Here is a 13,444-nt window from a genome sequence, read left to right on the forward strand (position 1 = left end):
CTTGCAAAGCTGGGACCCGTTTCACAATGCCTTTTTTCAATGACAAATGACAACAATCAGTGACAAGTCTACTGATAACCAATCAGAAGCAAGGATTTCAGTAGCTCATAACAAAAACTGTCATTTGTCACCGATGACAAGTTTTGTGAAATGAGGCCCTGGTGTTAGTTACATGTACGGGTACTTGTTCAAGCGAAGGGTGTGTGATAATGCTGCAATGCTTTGAATATATCTTCTTTTCCTCTCCCTCTTTTTCATTTATTTCTCATCCCCTCCAACCTCTTCTCTCTCTGTCTCTCTCTCTTTCTACTTCCCCTGTTTTTCCTTCCATAAAGATGAAATAGGACACACACATAAACACTTCTCTACGATTATAAGTGTGACCTAAACAAAATTAAAAGCCATTGGTAAAGGCTATCCCCGTTTCTTTTACCAATTATTATTGAAATAATGGATGCTTTAAAGATTGAATATATCCTTTCTTTACATATATATATATATATATTCAAAAGATAAATCATTTTCATTACTTTTTAAAAGATCAGAATAAATCAAAATGTGATGACTTCTTAAAAAAAAATCACTCAAACATCCAGGGTCCTCATAAAAATTATAAACATTGACTCCCTTCCTTTAAAAAAAAATCACTCTCTCTCTCTGACTCTCTCCCTCTCCCTCCCCCCCCCCCCCTCTTTCCCTCCCCCTCTCTCTCTCTCTATCTTATCTCCTCTAAGGCGACTAAAAATAAATTGGAAGAGTGGCCAATATTACATCTACGGATAAACAAAATCAATAACAAAAGTTCAAGTTCTATATCTTAAAGACCTCACAACTCAAATAAGAACGTACAAACTTTTCTTGAAATATAACCAATAACACAAACCTGAATATAAACCCTTAAAATAATATGCCAAATACCAAACTGTTAATAATTTCCCTCAATCACCAATATATTAAATATTATTCCTACGGTACATTTATATAAGAAAGAAGATTTTGAGAAAGAAACATGACAACAAAATAATTATGCCCAAGACCAAACAGCTTAACAATTACAACTTCCTCCACAAAGCAAAGCTAAAGACAATACAGCACCATGCCACTATCACAAATATATATCTGATAAATTATTTTCCAATGCCAAACAAATCTTTGTAGAAGCCAAGAAATCAAAGAAGAAAGAAGAAACAAGGCAAATGCGAATACGTCTCCTATATGCCTACACCCTAAATTCAGTATAGGAAATGGATACAATTATTCATGACATAAAAACAAAAAGTCTATAATGAAATGTCAACAGACAACTATGATCTTGACCCACTAGCCCCAAAATGTAATTGGATCATTTTTCTATAGTAATACTGTCACCATGTTTAGATATCGCGATAACAAGGATTAAACCTCTTATTTCAGAAAATGACCTTTATGACCTTTGACCTACTTAACAAAAATCGAATCAGATCGTCTTCCAATGATGATACATACTATCTTAAAGTTTGACCCCATATCTCTAGTGGTTAAGATATCACAATAGCAAAGCTAAAAACTGTAATTTCAGAAATTGACCTCTGTGACCTTTGACCTATGTATCCAAAATCTTACCAGATTGTCTTCCTATGGCGATACATATCATTAACAAATTTGAGCCTCATATCTCTAGTGGTTCTTGAGATATCGCGATGACGAGAAAGCGGGAAAAACGTATGGACGGACGGACACCAAAAAAAAATAATGCCTCCGGTGGGCAGAGGCATAAATACAGAGCAAGTTTACAGGAAGCAAGAAGCCAACAAACCTACACCTTAATCCTAGCTCTAACCCTAACCCTACATGATCCACTCTGTACTGTATTCAAATAGATGTAAATAAGCTATTTTAGCTAAATTTCAGTGTGGCAGATCTTGAAAAACCTGCCTCTTCAACCGATTAAATAATGACTGCCATACTTGGCTTTTCTTTACTACCATGGTTTTTTTTTTAATTTTAAGGAAAATTGCTTGCATTCCAAGAGTAGTTTTAAGGGTTCAAATTTGTGTAAATAATATTTGAGATTTACATATTATACACAATGTATTTAGATTGTCATGATTAATGAACCATTTCATATCCACGATGAAGAGCAAAAAGAAAACAATTAGAAAAAAAGGGGGAAAATGGGGCCAGGCTGTGCAAACATAGACTAAGAGCATATTTTTTTCTTTCTTACTCGAAAATACAAGATATACGGATGTGTGCAGTATACATATGTACATCTACCGTAGGTACTTAGAAAACTATATAAGTGCAGCTTTAAAACATGTACATGTATATACTTTGCACTTTGAACTACACTTTAGCCCCATTCGGTCTATGTGAAAAGTAAACATATCATCAATTGGCCCATTTTTAAATTGACTTTCCGCTTCTTGAGATCACAAAATAAATAAAGAAGACAAACCGTACTATAATACACCGTCTCAACCAAGTCTACAATGCCAAAATAATATAAGAGCCACCAAGCATAAGTAGGGAAAGAAGAAAATTAATACCTAAACCTTTAGATCCGGAGGAAGTATTCCTAAAGACTAAATATTATCAAAAAGTGAATAGTAGAAGGGATAAATATTTGCACAAAGACGATGCTCAACAAAAGTGCCCTAATAGAATAATCTAAGAGCAAGCAAATTTCCAACTTTGAAGATCACAGAGATATCTTTAAAGCTAATGTTAGAATTAAACCAATTCTGATATATCATTTGTTCAATTCATGTTCAATACCAGTAATAAATATGATCCCCTCTTGGATGATGTCATTTGTTGACAACTCTTCTTTTGGATTTTGATTGTATTTTGATTTGCTACAGTTTTTCGACTTTCAAAAAATAGGTTATTAGTCATTTTAATACTTTTGTACTTAAGTACAAATGAACTTACGATATACATGTACATGTAATATGAATAAGTTAAATACATGTAATTGTACAATCCCAAACACTTTCCCCAAACATATTAAATCCCTATTATCACTATCAATTTTCTGACCCGTTTTGTGAAATAGGTTCCAGAGTTAATGTAAAACCCTTTTCTACTGTGCAACATTGTAAATAATTTCTGTAAGTATAAGATAAAGGCAATGACGGACTAGTCATTATCATACCTTAATGCTATCCCATCCACGATCTAATATGTTTTCCTTTTAAAAGATTTAGCGCCACAAAAACTATGCTCCATATTGCTTCATCAATAACCCTAACCTGCCCTAAGAATTCATCTCCTAGATCAGTAAAGTATATGATCTTGTACTAATTTCACTTGTGTTAGCTTCCAAGATTCCCTAATTTGACCCTATAAAATGAGTGAAATGTTTCAAGAGTGTTTGCATACAGAGAGCTGTAGGCAAAATTGTCGGAAATTTATGGATTAGTCATTTTTTAATACTTTATTGCTATCCCAACCACTATCTAATATGTTTTCCTTTTAAACAATTTAGCACCACAAAAACTACGCTCCATATTACTTCACCAACAGCCCTAACCTACCCAAAGAGTTCACGTCCTAGATCAGTTAAGTTAAAACGATCTTGTTATTCTTGTACTATATCTCACTTGTGTTAGCTTCCAAAATTCCCCAATTTGACCCTACACATGAGTGAAATGTTTCAAGAGTTTACGATACAGGTAGCTGTAGGCAAAATAGTGTGCAATTTACCATTTTATCTAGCGACTATTTTACAAGGTACATAATCTATAGGTGTTATTAATAAGGTGATGTCACTAATCAAAGGACTTTCTTTTCATCTCCTACGATTCAATTAATATAATCTTTTAGTACACCGAAATCAAAACGTTAATGGATTAAAATCACATATCAAAGGACTCTGTTTTTATATCCTAATATTTGATTACAATGTTTAGAATACCTCAACTTATCCGAATTAGTAGCATTAATATTAATTTTTAGAATACCCCAATTAATCTTTATTAGTTGAGTTACCATTAGGAGCTGAATTATCATTAGAAGTATAAGTACATGTACATTTCATGCAGCAAGCTACAATCACAGCATACAGCAGGTTACAAGGCAACGCCAAATATATATTGTTATTTCCTCATGCTTACCTTCTTCACATTCGCCTATACAACCACAACACCAAAAAATAAACAAACATATCGCAAAATAATAAGAGAGGATGGGAAAAGGAGACAACAGTCAGGGAAGTTGAAATAAGAGATCGGGGAGGGAGAGGAAAAGAAAAAGAGCAAAATATAAATGAAAAATGTAAAACACTTGGCACTCGTGGGGGGGGGGGGGTTATTTGGGAACAAGGAATAATTATATGGACCATACAATTTTATTTAGGGGGGTGGTAAGGAGGGGACACTTTACATTAAAAATGGGGGCAAAGATGGGATAATTAATCCATGCGTCATTAAACACTTAATGTAAATCATATTTTTGTGTTAATTAACAAAGTTTTAGCACGTGCCATTTCATTTTCTTTTTCATTTCGCTTCATGGGAAACAACTGAAAAACACAATCTATTAACTTTCAATAAGCATATGCATAACTAAGTAACAGTACAAAAAACAATAATTTTGAATCAATTTTGCATACATGGTTACATCCTCTGTTTCAGAGCTAGAAGGACGTTAGTTCTGTTTAAAGGTAAACAAAGTAACACCCTTCTGGCTCTCAGTAGAGGACTGAGGACTTACAATGAAACGGCAGAGAAATTCCTTTACAATTTTTCTTTTAAAACTAGAAATACATTTTACTGAAAATATATTCAAATACATGTGTAAATATGTGAACATCACTTTAAGCATACATGGGCCGGACTTATTAAAGATAAACTTGAGTTCTGGTAAAAAAAAAAGAAAATGAATTCTTACAGAATCAAACAAAACTTACACTGAATGTTCAAGATTACAAATAAATGTCATTTGCCAAACAATTTTGGTAGAAAATGTATACTGGCTGAGTAATGAGCATAGAAAGATAAGGAAATCAATGTACTGTAAGTAGGTCCGACAACATTTGTGTAGTCCCATATACATATTTCTGTGTACAGTGCTTGTTACTTTACCAAGACTGGGCCAAATTTATTATGATTTTGATGACTCCAGAACCTTGCAGTACACACCACTACTTACATGCTACATGATCAACTTTTTCTGATCCATTCCACACCTTTTCTTTCACAATGCAATCGCATGACCAGAACTCAACTTTATCTTTAATATATCAGCGGTATCAATACTGATATGTATACACAATTAATGAATGCAAATCATTCAATGTACAGATACCTACATGTATCTGCATGTATTACTGGGGATGGGGCACTGGATAGAAAGGGGCTGGGAGGGGTGAGGGTAGTCAGATGGAAGATGAGGGGGGGGGGGGGTGAGATTGACATTATGTAATGAGAATGAATTGTTATATAATTGAATGAAAATGTATGCTAATACTAATAGTGGGAAATCTGGAAGAAGAAGGGAAAAAAAATTGAGACTTTAAAACCTTGTTTGGGAAATGTATACCTGATTGTACCAGTATGTTTATCGCAATAGGTATGTTTATCGCAATAGGAATTGTGGACTTTCATTCCCAATTCTAAACAGTTTGAATACTATCATAAGCTGTTTCCACAGAATATGCTTGTATTTTAAAGGTCGTAATTCAAAAACAAATTTCATATTAATTTCATATAAGTGAAAGAATATAATGACCTATGATATCGCAACACCACAGTTTTATGTTTGCCGATTCTAACCAACTTTAATGGCAGATTGAGAATCATTTCAAGGGGTAATGCCTCAGTCACACCTATGCGTATTTGGCTTGCGTATTGCTGCATATTTATGGCAAGCCGTTTTAACATTTATTCCTATTTATTCCAATTTCTTGATATATATATATATATCAAGAAATAGGAATAAATGTTAAAACGGCTTGCCATAAATACGCAGCAATACGCAAGTCCGAATACGCAAAGGTATGACTGAGGCATTAGGGCTGGAGAAATATGGGGTCATGTCTGTGGCCTCCCAATCATCCTCCCGTGTATGGAGTCATATATTGCACCAGTTTCAAGCTTCAACTGTGTCCTCCGGAAAGGGTAGTATTGTTTTAGAATAGACAACTTCAGCAACATGTGAATGTCATGTCCATGCTCCAGCAATGTATATCACTGGACCAAATATTTGACAACAAAAATAAATTCAATTTTTAATTTTTAGAATGTAAAACATTGGTTAGGCTAGAGGGGGAAGGGATATGTGAAGGGCTACCACTAAAGGGGAATGTTTCACAAAGACTAAGATCGACTTAAGTTAGACTTGAACTATGGCAGGCGATTTATGCCCTTAAAAAGTCTTGAACCAGATGTGAAATTAAAGGGAAAAACTTTCGAAATTATGATCTTTAGATGTTTTTTTTTCTTCAATAATAAAGTATAAAAAAATGCGGATTCTCTGTGACGTCCCTTGAGAGACCAATGTTGAGAGCAACCAGTGGCATGAATAGCCTGCCATAATTCAAGTCCAACTTAAGTCAATCTTAGTCTTTGTGAAACACCCCCCAGGACAATGATTATGTTCTGAAAATCACATAATTATATGCCAGTGTGACTTTGTATGTGGGATACAGTACATGTCGTTAGTGATGTAATGATTGAATGGTAGAATACAAATGATCAATTAGTTCCAGAGGGAGGAAGCAAACATGAGGGGATTAGGATGAATTTTTTTTTTCATGAGGGTTAGCCAAAGATTACATGTGTGAACAGCACTAGCTTGCATACAGATTCCTCTCGTTCTCGTACATCTTTTCAAATGAAATGCAAATTGTTGTCTTTCCTTTCTAAAAACATCATATTTTCACTATACCCATGAAGAAGAATGGTATCCTTTCTTCCTGGGAATACCTGTCTGACTTTCATCTCATTCTATTACCAAAGCATGGTACCTTTCGCTTCCTCTGCATACTGGAGTTTGGTGTAAACACTACCATGATATCCTACACTGTACATCTACATATTTCCACAGCAAGTATGTTCCTACGAATACACCAAATGTCGCTTCATGTAACGTTTCCATTGCAAAAACCATGAATTGATGAAACAAGAGAAAATGTGCAATGGTGAAATTTCTATGCTCTTTTAAAGATCAAAGTTTCTAATTTCTTCTTAACATCTTTTTCTATTTTGGATTGACAAAAAAATTGGAGTAAGAGTCGATTCTGATGTATGAAAAAAAAAGGGCATTTTTAGATCATAAAAGGAGGGCTAAAAGTCGATCCCATGAACTGTATTTAAGCAATTCTTTTTTGTTGTTTTTGCACTAGACTGATTCTAATGAGGGATCTATTGCAGGAACTTTTGTAATAGAAACATTTCTTGATGTTTGGACAATTCACAGTCGTAAAATATGTCCAAGAACAGTTCTAATCTAATCGTGTAAACATGATCAACTGAATGGTTTGACTAGCTCTCTATCTTAACTCTATTGTTTTAATTGATCATGACAATATACCACAGCATTCAAGTGAAAGTGTCATGTGAAAGATGAATTCACAGCAAACATGTTTATTTTTCTTTGAACCACTGAAGTAACATGTGTACACAGGGAGAACCACAAAGGAGACCAGTTTTGAATGTGAGTGATTCATACACTAAATGACTGCACACGTGGACAGAAAAGAAAGAAAAAAAAGATCACCGTCAATTTGTTCACTACTACATCAATTTGGCTAAACCTGAGATATATCTAACTCTAGGTTGCATAGAAAATGTAGGCTCAAGAGAGAAACAGTGCTCTTTTCTAGAGCTTTTGCTGTATTCTATTTGTAGGATGGCAAACTGTCTAATAGTTCATTTGAGAAGTAAAGTGGTTAATTTCTTTTTTCTTCCCTTGCTTTTGTTTTCATGATAACTAAAGAACTTTCTATTAATCGAAAGCACCCATCGTGGTTTCTCATCCTGGTGTTTATTCAAAGCAACTTATATCAATCACTTTCCTTTCCTTTCAAATCAATTGGATGAACTTTGTTTAGAATGAAATCAAAACCACAAATGAGCGTGATCGTTATGAAACCACAAGACAGTTCTATTATTTCTGATTTCCCACGCTACATGAGAAAGTCATTATAGGTCTGTAAGTACTTTTGCCTTGCTGAGTCCAAATTTCAATAACTTGTATACAATTGGTCTCACTTAATTAACTGCAAGCATTCATTGCTTTCTAATGGATAAAGATTGATATTACCCCCATCCTGGCTTTTATATATTTGTTATTTCTACATTCAATATGACTTTTGCATAAGTTTAATACTTTACCAAAATTAAAGATGATCTACTAGTGACTATTTTCTGCAAATGTAATATCAGCTTTATAATATTTTGCCCATGTATTCACCATTGATATTGAATTATATAGCATATCATATCAGAGTGATCTTGAATAAATTCATAACCATTTTTCCAATTCCATTTTGCAAATTTATTTTTGAAATATCATGTATTAAATCATAAATAAAGCATTCCCATTTTCATTCAACTTTTTGCTTCAGCTCATCTGCGGTTTTGACATATCCATGAGAGCAACGATAGAAAAACCCATAGGAGATTTATAGTTATAAAATATATGTTCTAGCAAATATCATTTTCCACAAATGTAATTATTCAAGTTTTGTAACTGACCTGCAGAAGTTGCAAGTTTTTTGTGTGATTGATATCAATCAAAACTATGCAAATAAGAGATAGGGGATTTCAAACTTGCGATTAATTAGAGGACTTGTGATTCATTCGGATCAATCACAACTCTTTATAAGACGCGGCCACAAATAGCGATATCATTGTTTATAATGCTTTAAATAAATTTCCTTTTTCCCTGTTTTTTCCAAGAAATAGCATCAATTAAGTAATAAATTCTACTTGATCAAAACATTTTTTTCACTTCTTCCTATTCCTTTTTTTCTTCTTCCAAGATCTACATCTACATTCAAACTGCATGCTATGAGTCTTGATTTCTTGAAGAGAAGTATTGAATAAGTATTTGGGTTTTATATTTCCCTCAAAGGGCAGAGCAATTCTTTATTTTTATATTTCAACATACAGATATTTTTATGGGGAAAAAGCCCATGCCTAAGGCATTCCCGAATAACTTCACCTGGTGTTCGGTTTTCTTGATGTTAAATATCTAACCACCCCCCCCCCCCCCACCTGCATAATTGAACATAGTCAATACTATTGCTAGTATATTACAATTTAGTTATTCACTATCACTGGCATGCACTACCATGCAAAAAGTATCACTTTAGGCACATAAGGTCTTAAGTCCCTTGATCTAACCTTCAAAAAAAATACCACAAGCATCAAAATGCACTACCATGCACAAGATGTAATTAACTTTTGTTCTTCATACCAAGTATATTAATTTGAAGTACAACTGAAAGAATTGAGGAGCAACGTATACACGCCTTATGAATGTGTAGACTAATATGATATACGCCTTTTTTCCACTAAATGTTAGCTAATGCAAGCTTTCTTTTTTATGTGTGCTGGTGTTCTTTTTGTTTGTGCAAATGTTGCCTCTTTATACTACGGTGGTGATTGGCAATGCATGCAACTACATTTTTTGAACGAAACTACCCTAAATCTAAGATCATTTTAGACTGGCAAACTACTTATATTGCAAGCTTTCTATTTCTATTCAGTGTTGTGAAGCTATTTGTTTATTCACATTACTTGCATTAAAAGCAATGTGTATTTTTTAATTGCAATATCATCCAGTTATTTGCTGGAATACAAATTACATTTTCATAATTCTAATTATGACAGAATATGTAATGTATATCAAAATCAAACTTAAAGACTGGTTTCCGACAGGAAAAATAATTTGACACAGATACATGTACGTGTACAACGATGTGACTACATGAATATTCAAAAGAACGTACGTCTATAGAGGCATTTCTGTAATATAATTTGATATACTATATGAAATGCTCATTCCACAAATAAAGTAAAATATCTAAAGGTGCAATTCACATATTGAATGTACATGTACATGTATATATACCATTTAGAATTTAGTAATACTTGTACATGTATTGGTTATAGTTCCACGTCTAATTGTAAATTTACAACAAATGATATACATGACATAAATAAAAGTGTGTGCAGTAGGTGTACACTGCAAATGCATGCAAATAACCAAAATAGAATCTGAGTAACCAGAAATAAGAAATACAAATCACCCTGAACGTAAACCATGAAAAAGGGAAATTAATCCAAGTCACATCCCAAAGCACCTTCTGTTTTGTTACAGAACTTTTTCCTCCTAAACTATGAGTGAAGAGAGTAGAGGAAAAGATGTAATTCCTACTTCAAAGGAGAGATGTCCCCATTATTCTCTTGCTTCTTACGTTTTTATCCACCTAACTTCACCTCCGATGGTATATTAAATTACAAGCACTCATCATCCATATCAGAACATCAGCTGTTTGTTATTGGACTTCCAATCAACATACACCTATATCTAATTAAAAATGGTCCAGCGCTTAGCATCAGTTTGCTTCTATTCGTCAAACTTTATTTACAGAGCGTTTTATAAGTCAAAGGCTGTATGCTACAGGAGCACTAATTCTGGACTCAAAACTCAAATAGACTCCAGATTTTTTTTTTATTAATTAATTTCAAGTCATGAAAGAAATAGCTCAACTCCAATTTCATATCCTAAACGTACTCCCCAAAACGATGTACCTTAAATTGGAGGGGATAATCAAGTGATGACTATTAAACTAGCCAGGAACACTATAGGAGTCATCTACAGAATGCATTAGCGTACTGTGCACAGACAGCGGCTGTCAGAGCTAAAGCTAGGAACTTTGGAACTATATCAGAGGTGTCATGGTCGAGTGGATATGTCACCGGACTGTGGATCACAAGGTCCACGGTTCAAGTACCGCTACGGCACTAATGTCCTTTTGCAAGATATTAATCTACATTTGCCACACTCGACCCAGGTGAGGTAAATGGGTACCTGGTAGGATTATTCCTTTAAATGCACTGTGCGCTGATAACGGCTACCGGAGCTTAAGCTAGGGTAATAATTTCCAAAGCTCTTTGGATGCGCATAGAGACGTTGTGATATGCGCTAAAAAATAACCGAATTAATCCAATTAATTAATCATAATGTGATATGCGCTACGCAAGAACAGTTATTATCATTATCATTATTATGTGTACATTTCTTCCATCTAGGTAAGGTTAAATAAAGCCCCTATTCCCATGTCCCCAAACATAGGCCCTTCTGTTAGTAAAACACACCCGCACAGCAAACCAGAAGAAGATGGTGCACAATGGGGGGATGGGTAGTGCTGGTGGAGGTGAAACAGGTGGAGGTCAGATAAAAGAGAGACAGGGGGGGGGGGGGGGATATGTCATCCGAGATGAGCATCAAATGGGGAATAATTCCTACTTTAAAAATGTCAACCAATAAGAGTAAAACTCCAAGTAAAATAGGGATTTAACAATTTAGATTTACAATTCTATTAAATGGATACATGTAGCTCTTCATAACTGCCTTCTTAAAAAAAGTAAACATTTTGAAACTGCCCTACTTGTCCAAGCATTAATGAAAACAATAAACTTGTGGAAATTGGGAGAATATTTTCTTGGAGGTAAATGTCATTGTAAACAAAAGGGACACGACAATCTGAATTGTTTAAATAGGTACTAATCTGCCCAAGTTTTCAGTTTCTAGCAAATCCCAGATTTTGTTGGTGTGATTTGAACTGCTTGTTCATCAATTATCCCAAACACTATTTTACTCTAAAATCAGCATTTTAATACACGATTTCCAAGGGTAAAGATAGTGTTTCTTTGGTTCTGTATCAATATTACCTGAACTTCAATCCCCAACCCCCCCCCCCCCCCCCCATGCCTATCTTCCCTGCAACCATCATAAATGAATTTGGTCTTTGTCATTCGATACAGAAGATTTACAATTATTTATTTTATAATTGTACAGTGAGAGCTACTTATAATTGCCCGTTTCCGGTCTCAGTGGCATAAAAACTATTTCATCTCGCGGAAATCATTAATATATCATTAACTTTAAAAGAATTGTAATACTGAAACCGAAACTTAGTGAAAACGATGTGGCACCGAGGGGAATTTTTAGTAGCGCTAAAAGTTACATTATTGTTCTAAAGTCACGGCAAAATTTTAATTACTACACTACAGCACAGCAAGAAAACACTAATTGAAAGAGAAAGAGGATGATCCATATATCTCTCTAAACCTCAAACAAAAACTACTGCAGGAGGGTGTTCAGAGTTCACTCTTGTTTCATCAAGCGTTCTTTAAAACATGGTATTTGTTAATTTGATGGGGTTCTAAGTTCTAAGGAGGGATTGCATCGGTTTGGTAAGGAATTCTTGTTTCTAAAAACACTGGTGACTGTTCAAATCTTAAAGAACTCATCTAGAGGGTAATTCCCTAATTGTTCATTTCTTGCTGGAATCACTCCAAGGGTAAGCCCCTAATCAATTTGTTATGATTGCCAGGAAAGACAGTGAGATGAAAAGGCCATCTTTCTTAAACTATATTCTTTGCTTTAAGGATGTTAGACACCCCTTGTTTATTCAGAGTGTAGTGCTATTTTTCATCGACAAAGAATACTCTACTATGAAATAGATAAGCATGCTCAGGTGACTAAAGATCAAAATATACCAATTTTTTTTAAATCTTACAATTTCTTGCTATGAAGTATTCATTCTGCCTTGGTATTTCTCTATTTTTTGAATTTTTGTAAATAATAATTTTGCCATATCATCATGCAAATGAAGAGAACATAATACTATTGTTAAAGCATGAAGCAAGATTTTTTTTGAAGCACTGTATCATTTCCCTTGAATAATGGACCAGATTTTAGAAGAATATGGACATTCTGACATAAATTTCCAATGTCTAGCACCATTCCTTTTCTAATTCCTACGGTCAATTTTCAGGACAAAATAAAGATCATGAGACCCAACTCCATCTTTTTTGAAACATGCAATGGAACTCTAAATTGTTAAACAAGCGGCATGTCTAGGTTAAATCTCTGAACAGCGGCATAATTGCAAATATACAGTACATTCTGTATCTCATGAAAAAGTAACTGTTACTTGATGATTATTCTAAAACATATTTTTTTAGATTTCAAAAGTGTGCATTGAACTTGGCTTAAGTCCAGACAAGCAGTTTTCATTATTGAAAATGTACGCTTTAAGTCGACTTAATCGTGCGAAGCGGATGTATATTAATCCTGTCCGGAGTAGATAAGCTAGACAGTGTTCATGACAATAGGTGATGTGGATCGGGTGTGGAAAGAAAAGCTGAACCTGGCAGAAATCGAGACCTTAGGAGAAGTAGAACCAAGCGGTATACACATGAGATACAGAAACATCAGGGGA

General features: G+C 34.3%; 1 protein-coding gene across 5 annotated transcripts in view; it reads right to left on the reverse strand.

The window, feature by feature from the left end:
- Positions 1 to 13,444, reverse strand: part of LOC100889734 (semaphorin-4D) — a 50,440-nt gene that overhangs the window by 1,934 nt on the left and 35,062 nt on the right. For 2 of the 5 annotated variants that reach the window (XM_030977282.1, XM_030977284.1), the window contains exon 13: positions 4,098 to 4,112. The exons of the other annotated variants lie outside the window; for them this stretch is intronic. In XM_030977282.1, the coding sequence (XP_030833142.1) occupies positions 4,098 to 4,112 (15 nt within the window). The remainder of the gene's footprint in view (positions 1 to 4,097; positions 4,113 to 13,444) is intronic. 5 annotated transcript variants of the gene reach the window in all.

The sequence above is a fragment of the Strongylocentrotus purpuratus genome, unplaced genomic scaffold, assembly GCF_000002235.5.
Source record: "Strongylocentrotus purpuratus isolate Spur 01 unplaced genomic scaffold, Spur_5.0 spur5_scaffold_9, whole genome shotgun sequence".
Classification (NCBI taxonomy): domain Eukaryota; kingdom Metazoa; phylum Echinodermata; class Echinoidea; order Camarodonta; family Strongylocentrotidae; genus Strongylocentrotus; species Strongylocentrotus purpuratus.